At 45.2% G+C, this 19,886-nt stretch overlaps 1 protein-coding gene across 3 annotated transcripts in view; it reads right to left on the reverse strand.

Annotated features, from left to right (window-relative positions):
* Nucleotides 1-12,651, reverse strand: part of slit2 (slit homolog 2) — an 84,778-nt gene extending 72,127 nt beyond the window's left edge. For all 3 annotated transcript variants that reach the window (XM_079278651.1, XM_079278652.1, XM_079278650.1), the window contains exons 1-4: nt 12,300-12,651; nt 11,328-11,399; nt 9,159-9,230; nt 2,118-2,189 (exon numbers count right to left, since the gene is read on the reverse strand). In XM_079278651.1, the coding sequence (XP_079134777.1) occupies nt 2,118-2,189; nt 9,159-9,230; nt 11,328-11,399; nt 12,300-12,508 (425 nt within the window). In that variant the 5' untranslated portion in view covers nt 12,509-12,651. The remainder of the gene's footprint in view (nt 1-2,117; nt 2,190-9,158; nt 9,231-11,327; nt 11,400-12,299) is intronic.
* Nucleotides 12,652-19,886: the final 7,235 nt, after the last annotated feature.

The raw sequence follows: 19,886 nt of genomic DNA on the forward strand, positions 1-19,886 counted from the left end.
GGGCACATAGTATCCACGGCCCTATTTTGGCCGAATCATGTGACAGGCCGGGAGGTCGCTGGCCTTAGCATTGAAGGAAATCGGCAACATCTCGTGTTGCAGGAGCGGAGGAGGAGGTTGTTTGACACACACACAGGGATTCGAGGCAATTTAAAGGACATTTTAAAGGAATTTTTACACGTAGTCGGGGACATATCGATACTTTATCGTTTTAAATAATATCGCGATAGTAAGCTATGTTGATATTTTTCCACAGCCCTAGCCAATACACATGTTCATAAGGGGAGTGCATGCACTTATTTGTAATCCTTCTCATTAAAGGAACTGAACTCAGCAAATTTAAGATCGTGGTTTTAGTTTTCAATAACCAAGTCCATTGTTATCAAAATCTATCGGCTATTAAAATCTAATTGTGTTTCAGTTGACGTCACCAAACACCAAATGTCATAGACCTAGAGGATGCAAACCCAGGTCAGTATAACTGTCACACTTGTAAAAAAACAAATGTTGACACACACACACACACACACACAAACACACTGATTTTTCCAAAGCCCCAAAAGAGTGAAAACATCATTTTCATAACAGCAGGTTAAGCAAGTGTTCATTTATAGCAGTACTGTCGCAAGAACCAAAGTGGGTCCGGTTTCACACATACCTTCTGACCTCGCCGTAAAACCGAACAAGATTCCACTTCGGAGGTTCTCAAGGGTTTCTTGTTGTGTTTTCTCAAAATAAAAATACACTGTCGGGGGTGTAGAAGTAGACATAAGAATATTGACCACGAATACTGTTGGCTGAGCCTCCGTGGTTGACGTTCATTCTGAATGACTCCCGTAACGTCTGACGGATCTGCTCGGAGCTTTTGTGGCTGCAAAGGCGCCAGCTTGGCAAGTTGTTTTTTTTTCCTGATTGTCATTTAGCAACTTTCTCTTGAGTTTTCTTTCCTTCTCTGTCTACAGTTGATTTATATCGTACTATATTTGGCTGTGTAAAAAACAACAACAATTCTAACACACCATAATGAATGCTGTTATGCTGTATGAAGTGTGTGTGTTCAGTGAAGACGTGCAGCAGATGAGGGACCCGAAACACACACAGAGAGAGGCCGCTTGTCTGCGACAGCTGAGCAGAGAGCAGTATATCCCAGTTGTATTTTTACCTCGGCCCACACGCTGAGCAATATGCCAACTCTTGGCCTTGAGAAACTCACACACACACACACACACACATGCAGAAAAACAGACGCACGCCCTCAGACACGACAGGTCGAGGCCCAGCCAACCGCCGTAGAGGCCGCAGAACATAAACAACTTTCACACACTCTCTGAATCATCTGAGCATTTCAATATTGTTTCAGATGAATATATTCAGCCACACGTATAAATATATGTGACCATAATTATTCCCCGGGACCACAAACGGCCGTGACGGGAAGGCATTTCCCACAGTCTTCAGCAGACGCTCGGCCTGAGAGCGAGGATGGGGCTCGACGGCAACAAGCGGCAGTTCACCGGTTTGGAGGCAAACTGGAACGTTTTATGTTCTGTAACTGAAACCGCCTGCGAAGTGTAACTTCAGGAGAGAAAACTGTTTCTGTGTTTCGCTGCTTATGTCTCCCTTGATCCGGCATGCTCACTTTCTCCTCTCCATCCGCACACACACACACACACACACACACACACACACACACACACACACACACACACACACACACATGTCTCTCCCAGTGGGCAGCAGCTGTTGGAGTGCTAATCTCCATCAGCTACTGAACTGGCTTCTATGGAGAGGGCCACGTAAAGTCGTCTCCCTCGCTCCTTCAGCCAGAGTGAGACCACGCGGCTGCGTCACCGAGGAAACAGGATATTTTCTTCCGTGGTTCACAACGTCCGTCACATATATCAGTATGTATATAACATAAGTCTGTGACCTGCACGAGCTTGTGGGGGATGCACACAAACGCACCATCGCAACAATTCATCTGTATGATCTCAGGCCCGTGAGGAAAAGGAACAATATTTCAGTTAGCAATGCAGAGTGATGGATAGAGAGAGAGAGAGAGAGAGAGAGAGCGCGAGAGAGAGAGAGAGAGAGAGAAATAAAAAAACAGCACTTACAGTCTGTAAAGCTTTGTCGTTCCCAGGAAAAGCAGCTCGGGGAAGACGGCCAGATTATTCCGATTCAGGCGCCTGGAAAAACACAGCATAAATTAGGGGAATAAACTCTCGGTATCCACTTCCAGACAGTGTGGGCGAAGTGGTTACATGTGCGTATGATTAGCTTTTTAAGGTGAGATTTGTGTTTCCTGAGCATCATATCAAATTAGGTTGCATGTGTTTTGATTGTAACAATAGTTAGAGGAGGCATGCAAGGAGCGAGGAGATTGATGGAGACATTAAAAACATGTTCATGGACGGAAACGCAAAAAAACAGACTTCGGGTTTAGCCCTGATTTAAGAGGCGCAACATGGGTGCCAGATAAACAGTGAACTCGAGAAGGACTAAGGGAAGGCGAGGGGGGGAGAAGACAAGAGAAGGGGTTCAAATGAAGGGGAGGTGTGTGTGTGTGTGGGGGGGGGGGCTTTTTTCTTTCTTTTTTTTACCACAAAGGCGAAGGAGAGGAGATGATGTGGGAAAAACAAACAGGCAGTCTGGCCGGGCTACCGAATGTGTGAAAAGGACCCCACTGAGTAAACAAGGCCCTCACAGGGGAAGAACTCACAACAACCCGTCATCACGCACCCACACACACACACACACACACACACACACACACACACAGAAGAGTTTAATAGTCTGGGTGCGATCATTTAACCCTGGTTGAGTGGATTGAAGAGGTTTGCATGTGTGTGTGTGTGGTGTGTGTGTGTGTGGTTGTGCCTTAATGTGAGTCAGAGGAGTGACACATTGAGCGACACACTGATGAAACAGTTTAACCCTGACACGCAGACACACACATTGACAGGCCCGGAGACGTATGCCCCGCCGGCTGCTACTGGAGGAGAATGATGAGAGGAAAGGATAAAATGAAGGATGGAGGCCGGATGAAGGAGTGACTTCAAACTAATAAGAAAAGCCACTGACAGTACACACATTTACACAACACACAGATTCAAGAAATACCACGGACTTTACCCAAACACAGAACTCTATTCAAAACCTCTCTTCAAGTCTCTCAATGGCCTAACCTTCGTCCTTCACCTATTCCTGCTTCACCAGGTGAGGACTGATAACGTCAGCCCCTCTGTCCCCATGTTCCACCCACAAAGTGCACAAACGTGCTCGCGGACATGCCCATTCGCACTCCGCGGTTACATCACAGGCTGCTTAAATATTTAACGTCCCGCAGAACGGTGTTCCTGAATTATTCACCGCTCTTCCGTTAACGCCGGCTCTGGCGGCTAAGAGCCCCACGTGGTCCCGTGGAGAGGCGCACTCCTCCTGCGGGCCCTGCCCAGCCGTGGGCGTTAGTGGGCAAGACCTCCCCTGGGTGAGTGCACGTGCTGGAGGTGGGGAGGAGGGATCAGGACGGAGGGGAGGTGTGGGGGGGTATGAGCTCATTCTCTTAAAATAGATGCAATGCTGTCAGACTAGGAGACTGAGCGAATGAAGTAAAGATAGTGAAGCACCAGAACCAGTCTGGTTCCACTAAGGTGTCGCACATTTTTCTCAGATTATTTCATTATATGTTAACACCTTAACCACCATGTCCGGCTTAATTTAGAGTCATAAAAGTAAAGTGAGACAGATGAATCAGTCGTCGATGCTTCATTATCCCTTAGAGAGGAAAGCGTAACTTGTTCACTCCGCCTCCTTTGGGACGCATTTGCAAAATTAAAGCACAGAAATAATTGTTAATTGCTTCATTGAGTGCTTGAAGGCTAATTCATGAAATCGATGACTGATTCATCATTTTATGAATTAGCCTTCACGCACTCAATGAAGCAATTAGCAATTATGTCTGTGCTTTAATTTGAATGATAATGAAGCATTCATGTTCGGGCTGGGCGATGAGTCACATTCTGTTTTTGTCCAACATTCAAAGCTGTAGCCGACATTCGAAAAAAGAATGCTCCGTAATTCTTAGAAATTCCCACAAAATTATTTTGTATGTTATGCATCTAATCGCGAGCGAACGAAGTATAGGGACCCACACGGGGCCGGTGATAGGGGCGGTGGAGGGGTCAAACAAAAAGTGATTCCTAAACTTAACTAAGTTGTGAAGACGGAAGTTTATTTTGAAAATACCGTATGCTTGTAACGAGCGTAAATTGACACGGGTTGCTGGATATCGTATCTAGGAAAACCCACGGAAAATGAGGATTAACCTTTTTGTAAGATGTCGTACGAACCGTTATATGGAGGACAAGTTGATTGTCTTTCAATCGAATCACATCGTCTACATTGATAACAACAAGCATACCGACTCAAATTTCTCATTTCACATTTTGCACTGACATTCTTAATTAAATGAGAAAATGCTGAGTACTTTTCATTTGTCAGGTATTTATATTACCAGAAAGCATGCTGTGTCGTGATACATGTCCTTATCGAGATATGAAATGACTTATATCTGGAGAGAAGATCTTTGCCGTACCTCACAGCACTGATTCATGTCACAACAACCTCTGCAGATGATACAGCTCAAGTCTAATGAGGTCACTCCTTCAGCCACTCCACTTAATAAACCAGCTCGAAAAAAAGCCCAAGAGCCCAAGATGACGTCTGTCAAACAGTTAAAAACATAAGATGTTGAATTTACATTGACATCGAAGAAAAAGCAGCACATTCTCACAGTTGAAGAAGTGGAACCAGATATTGTTTTGATACTATTACATGATGCATTTTGAAGTTTTTTATTTAATATCAAAATTGTTGTGGATTTATCTTCGTCATTGACGACCGCACAAACAAGATCTGCCCAAAACGTTTCTTTAAAATATGTATGAAATATCTGGCATCATTGTTATGAGTAACTTTGATTTGCTCAAATATCAAACAGCTTGTGTAAACTTAGGTACCGATAACATGAACAAGATGGTGACTCAGCAAAGTCAGTTCGGCTTGAAGGTTCGGCGTTAAGGATTTGTACTAAAAACCTCTAATGTCCATCTAAAGGTACCGACTGACTGAAACAATCTAGTCGTCAATAGTGATATATAGTGGTTCGTTTCATGGCCCTGAGGGAATGCATCATTCTGTGGGTGTGTGTGTGTGTGCGTGTGTGCGCGTGTGTGCACATACACACCCTCAGAGCACTCCCACAGTCGTGATTCATTAATCAGAGTCTGGCTGAAAGTGAATGAAGACTGAGTCGCCAGTAGTCTGAGGTGTGAGAGTCGATCCAACGAGCTCATGTCACACTGCAGCGTGGTGATAATCCCTGCCATCATAAACAGATGCTGGAGGGCTGCAAACCACACAGTAAACACACACACACACATGCATAGCCACACAAACATAAAATACAGAAACACACACACACTCTTAACACCTCACGGCCTTGTTGATGTGTGGTACTACAGGTTTACAGGCTGGCAGGGAAGGAAATAACAAACCACCTCAGAATCCAATTATTAGTCCAGCGATGCCACTGCTTCCACAATACACATTTTACACCACACACACACACACACACACACACACACAGTACTGTTACCATAGTTATATCCCAAACCTTGTGGACATTTCCGTGACCCAGAGAAACCGTCTCTATTCTATTTCTATTGCAGTGAACCACCATCCACCAGAGTTTCACACGCTCCAATCTGATATCTGTTATTTCGTGACAGACCCCGTAACTGGCCTAAAACACACAGCAATGAAATCCAAAAATCGATCACATTCAGCGCCGTTGAAGAGCTTTTTCCCTGAACTTTTGAGCATTCGAGCAACTGTTTACCGACAGATATAACACAAGTTGGCAGCTGCAGGGACCCTCAGCAAAAAATCGATCAGAAATTACCTTTTTTTTTAGACACCACAGTTGTAGTAGTTAAAATGTTTTGCGGGCAGATGATTTCAAGCTCAGTCACTCAATAAAAATAAGAATTAAAAACGTTTATACACATAATGTATCCCTTATCCAGCACTTTACTTTGAAATCCATATCCTGCTTTCCAACCTCGCTGTTGCGATTATCTCCTGATAGTCACATTGTCTAAATATTACAACTCGATCACTTAGCTTGAGGTTTCATTATCTTTCTACCTGTACACAGCTATTCATCGCCACTGAAATAATCTGTGACGGTGCCATCACTCAATTACAGGCTAATCACCTGAGGCTTTATCTCACCGCAGAGTCTCAATACCTGTAATTACTGTTTCCTTTCTCTTTGCATCTGTGTGGCTTCTCTCCGATCTCGCGGGCTTTGAATTGGATAGGAGGACTATAAACCAGTGAGAGGAGGATAAGAGGACCAGGACGTTTCTCTTCTTCATCATCTACAGGGAGAGAGAGGGAGGAATGTATGACATTCCTTTCGGTGCGGGACAATAGAGAAAGAGAGAGAACGAGATGGGTGAATGAAGTGTGAGTGGCTGTAAGGGGGGGGGTGAAGATAAGAACCTGTACTGACAGAGCAGCCTTGCGCAAGTTAATGCGCATGCACGAGTGTGTCCATACCCATACGTGTGTTGTGACATGCCTATCTCCACCCCCCACAGCCATTGCCCCACACCTGACCCCAACCGGCCCAGCCCTGCAGGGCCTGTCGCAAAAAAAAAGGGGGTGAGAAGAGGAACCGTTCTCCACCACCGTGGGGGGCAGTCACTGCGGATCCGTCAGGCCAGCTTAGGGCACTCTCCTCCGGGCAGCGGTGCCCAGCAGGCGCCCCTCCAGACCCTCAGAGAACGGAGGCCTTTGAAATGAGCCCCCCGAGACTCCAGACTCCGGAGACGTGCCATTGTCCGGCGCCTGCAGGGGTGGGGGGGGGTGGGGGGCATTGATGACTCCGTCTCCACCTTTGTGTTTGTGAACATGCCACGCCAGGGACGCTGAATTAGAGTTGAAAGCCCCTCGCGAGGACACCAGAGAAACAGCCATGTTGTGTCAGACAGTTAGCCGCTTGTCAGAGGCGTTTGTTGCCATCAGATTCAAGACGGAAACTTTGTCTGCTCCCGGTGTTTACAGCGTAGTCTACATTATATGTGCAAGTGTGTTCCTGTGCTCACATGATATTCTACACTCACCAGAGTGCACCATCTCTTTGCACAGAAACTTGACTGCTAAAGCCGGACCATACGCAGTGAAACAGTGAAATATTGCCCTCTTTGTGTGCACCTCAGGGCAGGAATTCCCAGAGCTGCTTATCTGGACAGAACCCAGCGTGAGTAGCAGATTCCTTATGGTCGCATATAGAGCAGCTCTCGCTTTGTCAACAAAGAGCAGCCGCAGGGCAGCGGAGAGCGGAGAGGAAACCAGGCACGACATGCCCAAGACTAGAGCAGCCAGGGGGATCGTGACACTTCATCCTATTTCATCCCGGCCTCTGCTGAAGAATTCACCCAAAACAGCTATCGATGAACTAACCTTCATTCGATTTAGTGCTGCATGTGCGTCTGTGTTCAGGTGGATATCTCTGTGTGTCTTCAGGTGATGTCTGTGTTTTTGTAAACCTGTGTGTAAGCGGTGCAGATATTTCTTTTTATGTGCCTTTAATTAAAAGCTTGTCTCTGAGCCTCAGACTCGGTCACAGCCTGCTGCATTCCAGTGTGTCATTGGCTGGCAGTCGGGCCGCTTATCACACAAACACCCACGTCTACGAACGGCTCGCACGTCAAGCAAAGTTGACAGCCGACACAATGGACATATCAGCAGTCAGGGGTCTGCATCCCCCCGTCTGTCTCACTCTCTCACACACTACCAAGACTTAATTATGCCATAACTGCCTCAGGGTCGGATGCTGAATGCCAGTGATTCCCCGGCCAACGCCATAACAACCTCTGGCTGTTCACTCAGCCACTGCACCGTGACTCGATTGCAAAACTTCCCTCTTGGAGTTAGACGTTGGCAGCCGCACATCATGACGGTCAGGTTAAACATTTATTAAGACACACAAATGGGGGGGGAGGGGCTAAAACGCCACCAGGTCAAGACCATTGATGTATAAGGAGAATTGGATACAGTGTCGGAGGAGGGGACTCCTTAATTCCTATAAAAGTTGCTCAGTGGCGCATTAAGCAACTAAAGTTTGGTTTCCAGGTATAGAATTCAGATGAAAATACGAGTGTTTGTACTAGGAAGTTGATTTTCCTAAATCTTTCCCAATGCAAGTCTACCAGACAAAGTCTTTTTGGGCCCCATGGCATCACATGAAGGACCCGGGAAATTGTAATTCCACCGTTTGGCCACCATGTAAAATATTCTTCAAAGCCAGGGCACTCTTACTGGAGAGAATTGGTCTCAAACACCTTTAAGAGACTGCCCCAGGCCAAAAATACTAAAATAGAACATGGCGAAATCTTTGGTTGTCAGTCCAAGAAATTGGTACTAGATTGCGCAATCTGACAGGCCAACTGATTTTCAGCTTTGATGATCCGGCGTCAAAATGATGGGAGTGTCAGAAACTCAGGACCGAATTCACACCGACGGCTACAACCCACGTCTACAAACCAAACGGGTGAAATCAAAGTCCATGAAATGATTCAGAACACACTGGCTGACGAAACATTTTGAGCTCGATTGAAATAAAAAATAAAACAGTGCCAGCTTTTTTTTTTGCCGCATTTTAAAATAGCAGCAGATGGATGACACAAGTTGATGACATGTTTCCACAAGCCCACCATTCACCATGTATTCAAAGCACAATCCTCGGTGTTGCGGTTTGACATGAAACACCACCACCATAACCAAAACAGCGAATGAGGGAACATCTTTAGGAACAATGATCATCCCTCCAGAAGAGCTTCACACACTTGTCGAATCTACGATGACGAGTATTGAAGTTGTTCTGGTGCCTCGTGTACCCTTTTTGTGTGCTTTTTCTTTCATCTGTCACCTATGTTTATACGTGCATTTCCACATATATAAAAAAATAAACGTGTATCTGCTTGGTACGCTTCAGTTTCCAAGCGCAAGCATCCTCAAGTATTTTCAAAAGGAACAGGTGTTCAGGGAGAAAGTGGCGGCAGCTTCGATCCAAAAGTGCGACTCACAGTCTCTCCAGTTCCTTCAGGTGCTGGAAGGCCCCTCTCTCAATCGTGGTGATTTTGTTCTCCATTAGCTGCCTGAGAGAGAAACACAAGAGAGACAGAGCGAGACAATAAGCACTGGACAGAAGAAGGAGTGCTTGAGCTGGCAGAGTGATTTGTGCGATGACACCTTGAGAGGCCAGAGAGAAGGAGAAAGATGATGGTGCCACAGATAAGAGCGAGTGAGGAGGAAGGGAAGGTGAAGGAGAGTGAGACACGAGAGAGGAGGCAAAGAGATTGACATTGGAGAGGAGAGGGAGAGGAGGAGGTATGTGGCAGCGGGTATGAATTAAAAAAAAGAAGAAAAAACAATTGGTGGAGATGGAAAGTGATGGAATGTTGAAACAGCAACAGAGAGAGACAATCAGCGGCGGGTCGATGGGAGCCCCAGAATTGACTCTAAAACTGGCCCATCAGTTGGACTCATCTGTCATCCAATTTACCCTCCATCTAACCACAGAGCTTTGACTACTCATTCACTTGCACGAGCTCAACTCCCCCAGGAGCACTGTGCTGACCAAGCCAAGCAGCCACACACACAAACACACACACATTTTATGGGCAGTATGGTGTACACTCATGGAACTGAAATATAACTACTTTCAACATTGACATTAGGGCTGCAGCTAACAATTCATTTCATAACCGAAATATACTGAAGACAACCTTTGACAATGCACGAAGTGACTCCTTCAAAATGCTTGTTTTCACCAACTAACAGGCCAAAACCAAAAGATATTTCACTGACTGACTTGGATATCTGACAAAAAAAGTACTTCCAAGCTTTTGTGGCTTTGTTTGCTTTAAAGGTGCTAAAACAGTAATTCAAGAGCTATAATTCAAGGGCTTGTCAGATTGCGCAATCTAGTACGAATGTCTTGGACTGACGACCAAAGATTTCGCCGTGTTCTATTTTAGTATTTTTGGCCTGGGGCAGTCTCTTAATTGCCTCCACACGGTTAGCTAGTGGTGCTAACAGAGCTTAAAGGGTTCATCACAACACACAGCTCCTGTACTGTTTTTATGTTGAATTATATGTTTTATTTAAATATAATTGTATTGTTTAAAGATGGTAGCATTACAATACAGTAGCCAGGACTTAAGTTGTGCCTGTACTTTATAATGGTAATAAAATAATAACACAGGGCTCCGTAGTCTGCATCAAGATGGCGCCAACTTTATTCTTCTCAAACACATTCAACAGCAGCCCATTTCCGCTTTTCCTCTCCTCCAGCTCTAGCCTTCACAATAAAAGCCCTGGACGCATACACTGGAACACTGCTTCCCAGAGGGAATTGCGAATTTAGCACTTTAAGGACCGAAATTTGACAGTGCTTGCTAATAAAAAAAATGTAAAATTCCATTGACTAATTGTTGCAGCTGTAATTCAAAAGCGCAAATTCAGAGGCGAGGGAACACATGAAACGGCTGGTGTTAAGGATTTTAGTATTAAAAGCATTATTAGTAGGATTAAATAACACCCTAGCATGAAGACTGGTATCGCACACGCGCACAAACACATGCTCAATCGAAGACATAATCTCTGGAGGAATTCCAAAAATGTGTATTTCCCAACGTTCACTTATAGCAGCTGGATAGCACGCGCATGCACACACAAACACAATAAAAGCATGCTATCCCTGTTCCACTCTTAACCTGGACTCATCCCAGGAGAGAAACTTGTTCTTACTTGACTCTCTTTCCTTTTCCTTTCCTTGCACCCTCCCTCCCATCCAGCATGCATTCCTCCCTCCGCGGTTACACCTAACGACCGCTATCTCCTTCCCTCTCTTTGCCCGGTGGTTAAAATAACCCCTCCTGACACTTCCACTGGCAGATTAACGCGACAGCATTAACAGGTGCCGCCGCTATTCTGTTTGGACACACACACACACGCACGCACACACTCAATGAAATCGCCGCTTCTTCTCGACGCAGTGCCGCATGCGGCAGCTCCAGGGCTGCTGAATGAATGAGCCACGATGTCTGACCACTGGGAACTGTGTGTTGTGGGTTTTTGTTGTTGTTGGGGGAGTTGTTTGAATTGCAAGGCGAATTTTTTTTGTTTTTCTTTTCCATCTGCAAAAAGGAAGAGAGAAGAAAGGAGAAAAATAAAATATAGAAGACACTTACAACACTCGCAGATGCCTCAGTCCTGCCAAATCCGCCTTGGTGATTTTAGTGAGGTTGTTTGCATTCAGATCCCTGGGAGGAGAAAATGTTCAAGAGAGGGACTGTGATTAGGCTGCATGAGATATGATATGATAATGAAATAGAAAATAAAAAACAAGGACAAAGAAACAAACTGAAGGTTGTTTTGTTTTACTTGGTGTGCTGCGGACGATGCGTGGATTGTCATTTGAGCGTCAGAGGAAGATTGAGGAGGCTGCACCACGCACACATTCTCATTTCATCAAGGGGTCTCCGGCGAATAAAACGCGGGCCTGTTTAACTCAAAGCCCACTTGTCCAAATCCGTTTTTGATTAACTTGCTCGGGTCTGCAGACAAGCCGACGTGGTTCGGAGGCTGCGCTGTGAATGCAACAGCGCGAAACCACCGACGCGACATGCAGCGGCGCACCCGAACTTCAGCTCCGCGGTTCGGCGACAACGAATCCAAACACGCAGCAATTAGAACTCACGTGTTCTTTATTTTTTCATTTTTTCTTATTTTTTTTTACAGTTTATGTGACAAAATAGCACGTGCATGGAGCTGAATTGACAGATCCTGGTGCAGTTTTTAACGTGTTAGTTCTCATGTAAAGCCCTGCGCTATTAAGACGCGGTCCCCAAGGAAACAATCCTCCCACTACCGTCAGCATGCAGTTTAATAAAAGGACAGAAAAACATATTTAGGTTTAAAAAGACATATAGGAACATTATATGACCATAAAAACCTTCAGGTGAGGCACATCTTTATTACATCGACTATAAGAAGAGTATAATGTCAGTGCACACTTTTTATATATGGCAGACAAATAAACATATTCTAAAGATATTTTGCTCTGAAGTGTGTTGCAATTGTTTGGGGAATGTTATACGCAGATTGAAGCCGAACTGCGCTGTTAAGGCTTCTCTCTCTCCCCGCTCCCACTCGGTACTCACAGTCTCTCCGTGTTGCGGGGTATGTTCCTGGGCACGCTGCGGAGCCCCTGGCCGTGACAGTCCACTGTAGTCCCCGTGCAGGAGCACTGGGCCGGGCAGGGCTGTCCGTCCGCTCCACCGGACAGGACCGATAGCAGAACGGCCACCAGCAGCCCCAGCGCGGTCACCGGGGAGCGGCCGGGGCCAGCGGGGCTCAGAGCTCCCACCATCACTGCGGCAAGTGGGGGGCCACAACGTGGGACCCACAAAAAAAATAGTGAGAAAACACAATGGCGTTGAAAAAAATAAAAGCCACGATATCCCCCGAAAGCAGCTCACCAAACTCTGTGGCGCGAACGGGATGCTGTCCTTTTCGTTGTCCCCCCCCCCCCCCCCCCCCTTTTCAGACGTGTGTTTCCGAAATTTCTCGCTCTGAATTTACATTTGGGTCTCCTCGGAGAGGTTGCGATGCCTGATGGCTGTGAACCGGGAATTTGGTCCCCACTGGGCAGGCAGAAGGGAGGTCGACGAGGCGGCGGACCGGCTCTCTGGCTGCGCTAAAGCGGCGCAAACTTCCACATGTCCCCGGCATGCGGTGCCCAAATCCCCCCGGTTTGTGTGTAGGTGTATATGTGCGGAACCAAAGCCAGTTAAAACACCTCGAGCCTTGATCCGATCCAGAGAAACCCACACTTTAGTGCGCACACACGCGCGCGCTCCAGGTGAGGCTGTCTTGTTTTATTAATTCACAACACGCGTCCGGACAGGAGGCAGCGGCAAGCGGCGCTTAGTTTCCCCACCACCAAAAAAAAAAAAAGAAGCTCAGCAGAGGTCACCGTGGTGGACAGATGTTGATCGATCCGATCATGTATCAATAGCCGGTCAGTGGCAACGGTATAGGCAGCGCGAGGGAGGAGAAAAAAAAGCCCCGTGAAAGACCAGCGCGCAATACTATAATCCAACTCTGCGTGGTGCGTCAAAGCGCTGCTCCCGAGAGTGTGTGATAGGGAGAGAGAGAGAGAGAGAGAGAGAGAGAGAGAGAGTTTCCTGGACAGACGCAGTCGCAGACGTGCCCGCTCCAGTCTCTCTCTCTCTCTCTCTCTCTCTCTCTCTCTCTCTCTCTTTCTCTCTCACACGCACGCACGCACACACTCGCGCTGCGTTTTTCCCCCTCAAGCAGCAGGTTTCCAACTGGCCGTCCGTCAAACAGCAACAGTTTGACCTCAGACGGGGACTTTGATTCCTCTCTGCAGTGTCCCCGGTCACCTGATGCTTTATTTATCTGGCCTCAGGAAGGCGACAGAGCGTCTCGGTGAAATCTAACGTGGACAAAATTGGGGGGGGGGGGTTTACCCATCCGAGTCTTCAGTTTCCACACGACCAGATTCAAGGACTGAAGCGCTGTATCTGAGACACATTTGTCGCTCTTCGGTGTCCACTTAAAAAAAGACCTTGAAACAACACCTGTTGTCCCGGGATGGATAAACACTTGTTGTGTTACCGGTTGAGCCCTCTTAACGTTCATATCTCAACTCAATTGAAGTCATCTTTATGGATGGGATGAGGATTTAGTTTCTCAAATGGTGCATGAGCTTCATAAAGGAAGAATCATGAGTCTAAATGAGAGCGTTCGGCAAACTGCTCATGGCAAAATGCTACAAAACAAAAGCAGCCTATAGGACGGACTACCAGGTCATCAGGACATACATTTTGCAAATGCACCGTTTTTAATGATGCTCAATGGTGTGCTCAACAGTTCCTTTTCTTTAACCATTATTTACTATAATATTATTATTGAAAGGTTGGTGATCTGCTTCAAAAACATTTTTTTGAAATATTCTCATTATGTCCTGACAGCAATCAATGAAAAACAAACCTCCAGTTTCTGTGGCTGTGGCAGGATAATAATAATAATCATTTCCTTCAGCTGGACCATGCTGATTGGACGGGCCACCTGCTTGTCCACCTTCCTGGTCACCTGTGCGTTGTCCTGCCCTTCCACTCATTGCTCGTAACCTGAGTCTTCCACAAGCTGCTATTGAACAGCTGCGAGTACTAACAACAGCCATGTTTGTTGTTTATGTTTGTGATGATCATTTGTGTGTGTGTGTGTGTGTGTGTGTGTGTGTGTGTGTGTGTGTGTGGGAGGGGTGGCTTTGGATGGAGGCCTGAAGGAGTCTGGCTGTCAGTTTCCGCCGACTTGGCGACTTTTTTTGCGAGATGTAGCAACTTTTTGAACTAGTTTTGCTGTAGCTACTGTCAATGAAAAAGAGTTGGCAACACTGGGATGGGGGTTGTTCAGTTGGTTCAATGACCAACCCTGCCTTTAATTGCCTGCACAATTTCAGTCATCGCTTTCGAGCCAACAAGAGGTCCACTGTGAGAACTCGTAATTTGTCATTTTGGGCAATAAATGAGGACGATCGTTTTTGTCCGCCGTTTCATTATGGCTTTTACTGTCTTAAGAATATTTCATCAATACAATTAAAGTGAAGGGCTTCTTCTCAACGCATGCGCTTTTTGCAGCAGCGAGGGCAGATAACTTCAATTCAAAACTGATCTATTTTTTAGGCCCCTGCATGCTCGAAAATTGCAGACCCACACTAAAAAGAGTATCTCTGCAATCACAAGGTCTATTTGAATAATTGTGGTGTTATAATAAAGGGAACCCTTGTGAGATTTGTTCAGATGTGTAAATATCAGTATATATGTTACTGGTTAAGACTAAATAAAGATGGGACACAGCACAAATTTCAAGTTTCAGTTCGCCTAAAAACAAAGCACTTACAGGATTATTATTTCTTTGGAATGATGCAGCTGTATATAATAATTTGGTAATTCATTTAGTTGTTGTTTGAGTTGAGTTTGGAGCATGTACAAACCGCTTACATATTACTGTAGCCCAGGTTCTGCTGTTTAATCTGATGTGCAACATCATTATATTCGTTTGTGATGAGTGCATTTTTTTCGATTGTATATGCTAAACTTTCTCCCGCGCCCAAAAAAGGGGGTGCTCGGGCTTAATTAAGTCAAGCATATATTTGACATTTCGAACATCATTTGAGATACGAGAACGATGCTATCTTTTGGAAATGTATCATCACTGATTAATGATTCTATCAGTATGATGGAGTTGTACTCTCTTGAAGTCTCCTCCAGGTCTCTGAGGTGTTTGCTGTCACGCGTTAATTCAATTATTGAAACATTTTACGTCAAAATAATGTGTTCAGCAAATATGTTGCTTACTACAACATTGAAAAGTTTCACAGTGACTTACAAATACTTCCATGAAGTAATCTCACTACTAGTGTCCGGTGCAGAACAGTACAGGTCAGGGATCAGTGACGTTCCGTCTGAAGATGACAGATCTGTGGTGAAGCCTGTCTTCCTCTCTCCTCCTCTTGATCCCTCTCCGGCTCCCAAGACAGGACACAAACAGCTGTGTGTGATCGTAATGCTAATGTGTACTACGTGTGTGTGTGTGTGTGTTTTATACTGCTCCCCACAAATCTCCAATCCCACCCCTCACACACACACACACACACACATACAGTCTTCCCAGGATAAGAGACAAGAACAAAGGGGAGGAGTCAGTGACACCACAGCCGACAGGAGGGCAGAGGCCGGTCATTGATGGCGGTGTGCCCTGACTAAAGTGAGGGAGGAAAGAAAGGGGAGGAGATGGAGGGTGACCCCCTTATCTCCCGCGTTACGACGAGGCTTCAGGGCACACGGCCTGTTTGGTCACAGTCTAACCTGCCCTGCTCTTTTCTCTGGGAAATATTTCCTCCCGTTTGTCCAGAATACACATTTCACTGCTCCGTAAATAACAAAGCAGACCAGTCAATTGTATTTATCAAGCCTAAATTGACATTTTCCCCCAAAGACGATTATAATCTGTTCAACGTTGGTTCTGATAGGGAAAAGGCCAAAAACAAACGAAAACGACCTACTTTAGCTGCCGTTGATACAGATTAGACAAAGACAACAGTCATGAACTCATCTTCTTGAGAAAACCAATGACAGTATTGGGTATATTGAAGTACAAAAAAGGCACAAATAACTCATTTCAAGATTCATCATACAGCATGTTACAGATGATAAATGTGGAAAAACACAAGAGGAGGATAAAGTCACATGCTGTCAAATGTAGTGCCCCCCTCCCCACATGGTGGAGTGGACGTGTCTCATACTGTTTGTAGAGTCAGCGTAGCGAGGATGAGTGGGTCTAAAAACACCAGACTTTTCACCCAGGAGGCCGCTGTTCGTTATTTTGTGTGACACCCTTAACTCGCTTAACTTCCGCACTTAAAGTTACTGTTTTGTTCCTAGTTACTAGTAACAAAACAGTCTCTTTAATACGGATGCCTCTGCATGACCTACATCAATAAACGAGACCATCGAAGAGAAGACTGGCTATTTGTATATACTTCTTCTTACAGTTTTTCTCGATTGCTAAGACACATTTCTTGAAACGGTCACCCATTCTCTCAAAACTGTAAACACAAAACCTCATCTTCAAGCACGATTTACAAAACCTCTGAATCCTCTTGCAAAATGAAACTTTCGCCTCAAAACAGTTTTACCTGTGCTCAAAATCAAACACTGCTCTCAAATCATAAACAAAGTGATCAAAATAATATACACTATCAAGCAGTCAGTAAACAATACACCAATAAATAGAAAACACATTGTTCAAAACATATAGTTCTCAGGGAGAAGTCGATTTTTAATCTCAAAACAAATTTCATATGAACGAAAACATGTTCTATTACAGTCGCTCAAAATTGATCAGAAATGACTACTGTGCTTTGCTCTTTGCAATTTATTTTGTTCTTCCTCCTCCTTGTACCCCTATTTGTACAGTACTGTACCCTGCATCTCACAAACGTGTCCTTTGTCTCTGTGATACTGTAATTCTTGTTCTTTCTTGATATGAACCTGAAACCAGTCAACATCTATTGAGCAGTCAGTGCTGTTACTGTAACAAATAGAAAGCAGCATGTTCAAGGCCATACAATTTGTTTATTGTACATTATACAGCCTACAATGCACTGTAGGCCTACTACAGCATACAATACTACAGTAAAAGGGACAAAAATCAAAGGAGTCAACATATCATCAATGTGCTTCTTCTAGTCTTTGGGCTGGGTCAGGCCAGAGCACTTCGTCGACATCACCTTCAACCACCTGTTTGCTCTCTAAACTGGCTAATATTGGTTGTGTCACATCATTTGATACAAGTGAAATCCATTTTGAGTGATTGTGTTTAATCAATGACATGTGTTCTCTATTTGTATTTGATTGTTGCCACTTGTGTTTACCAGTATGGATGACATGTGCATTAGAGTGCAGAATGTGTTTTGAGACTGAGAATGTGTTTAGAGTTTTGCTGAAAAGTCGAAGTGAGATCTGCAAATTGTGTTTTACCATGTTACACAGTTTAAGGTGTTGACAACAGACTGCACAATTAGCTAAATGAGTTCAGGCAACTGAGAACTTTGTTCAGCCAATGGGTTTTAGTGTTTTAGCAATTGAGAAATACTGTAATGCTGAAATCATGGAGGTTCACCAGAAACCCCTTCAGCTCAGACTCCAGCGGTAACGACCCGTCCCGCCGCAGACAGACCCAGACCGTATGTCGCTGTTGTTCACTGTCATCAACCCTTCAGGTCACACGAACAAAGATCTATTATTTTCACAGCTCGGGAAGTTAGATGGCATTTTCAGTGAAGGCAGGCGCAACTTGAAAAACTTGATTTCGATTTCTCCAACATTCTAATAGATATACATTTTGGGATTTTGATTTAAATATATTAGACATTTGAGTGTTGAGACAACAAATAATGGCCTTAAACTTGTTTTGTTTTGAAGTTACTTTCAGGAATTTTCACCAGACTCCCATTATAGAACCTCGTCTTACTGCAGCAGGGGTCTGGTAGTCGGCCCCGCTCAGTCCTGGTTCTGGTTCTCCTGTGCCTCCCTTCTGTCTAGCGACCGCAGTAATGCAACCTGGGTCTCCAGCAGCGTGTCGGGGTTAGCTCCCAGCTGCTTCTAGGAGCTGAGCTCTCCTCCCGCCGGAGCTTCAGACTGCGAAGCCAGTTCAGCATTGGGTCGCCACATTAAGAATATACTATGTAGATGATGACGATGGTCTCGTTTACTTATGAAGTTCATATGGAGGCATCAGTGCTAATTTGAGACTGATTCACAAGTTAAAAGTTCCTCACAGTAACTTTAATGATCATGCTTTAACCAAGGCCCTGACTGGCCTCGGTGGTGTTCTGCTAAGCTTTTGTGTTCAAGGAATAAAGTTGTCAGAAAGTCAGAAACAGTAACAACAGGTATCTGACCCAGAGAGCAGTCTAATTTTAGACCGAGGACTCTTTGTTGGCTGTACAAATGATGAATGAATGGAGTCTTGTTTTATTTTATCTACCATTGAAACAGCCCATCCCACATTGGACGTAATGTCGCACAATAACACCACAAATTAAGAAAAGACTCCCATTCACATTGAGAAGAAAGCGCAGCGCAAACAAGTGGAAGCATGCAGTAATTATGACGTCACAGTTTACAACCCCATTCATGTGTCAGGTTAGGAGGGCTGCAGAGCTGCTAATGAGAAGTGGATCTGTCTGACGGCTGTGATGTTGGCGCGGCTCAATCTAGCGTGTTGATTTAGGAGCTGTTTGTGTTGTCTTTGGTTTATGGCCATGCAGTAAAGCTGAAGAAGGTGTGGAGGTTAGTGTGTGTGCATGTGTGTGTGTGTGTGTGTGTGTGAGCAGAGGTCAGTTCAGCCACCTGGCCTCTGGACAGCTGCTACTGAGACACAATGCTGCTCAGAGCTCGTCCTACTGTACACACACACACACACACACACACACCACACACACGCAAACTTGCAAATATTAATTTATGCACAGACACGTTGACACCATGCGGCAGACAGACACACACACAGAGACAGACATCATTTTAAACAGTTTATTACATCCATGTATTAATTAAACACATTAATCAAATCTCCATCAGAGCCACACTGTGTGTGTGTGTGCTGCCTGATAATCACATCATTAAAAACCAATGATGTTTGTGTTTGGACTGGCACTGTCAACGCAGGGGTTGGTTACACAGCTGCAGCGACACACACACACACACACACACACACAGACAGAGGGATGAACATAGTGCCACACCAAAGCACACAAACAGCAGCATTAAAAAAAACAATTCCTCCTCCCGTCTTGGTTTCCATTCCCTCCCAGCCGTCAGTTTCGTGCTGATGTAATCCGTCCATGAGGTGTGTTGAAACTGGATCTGAAGTGTGTTAAGTGACTGGTTACTTTTGTCGTGACGGGGACGGGTAGGCCGTCTCACACACACCCAGACACCCAGGGCCCCGGGAGACATGCTGAGGAGGTGAATGGGATCCCATGAAGGGGCTGGTACGTTGGGCAGGTGTGTCTGGTTTCACATGTTAGGTGTGCGTATATCGTTGTGTGTGTGTGTGGGACAAAGAGACAGAAATAGTCCAAAAGTGCAGTAGGAATAGGGCTCACTATTTTAGTTTTTTCTTACTATAAAAGCCAGTATTTATTAGTCATT

The sequence above is a fragment of the Melanostigma gelatinosum genome, assembly GCF_949748355.1.
Source record: "Melanostigma gelatinosum genome assembly, chromosome: 11".
Classification (NCBI taxonomy): domain Eukaryota; kingdom Metazoa; phylum Chordata; class Actinopteri; order Perciformes; family Zoarcidae; genus Melanostigma; species Melanostigma gelatinosum.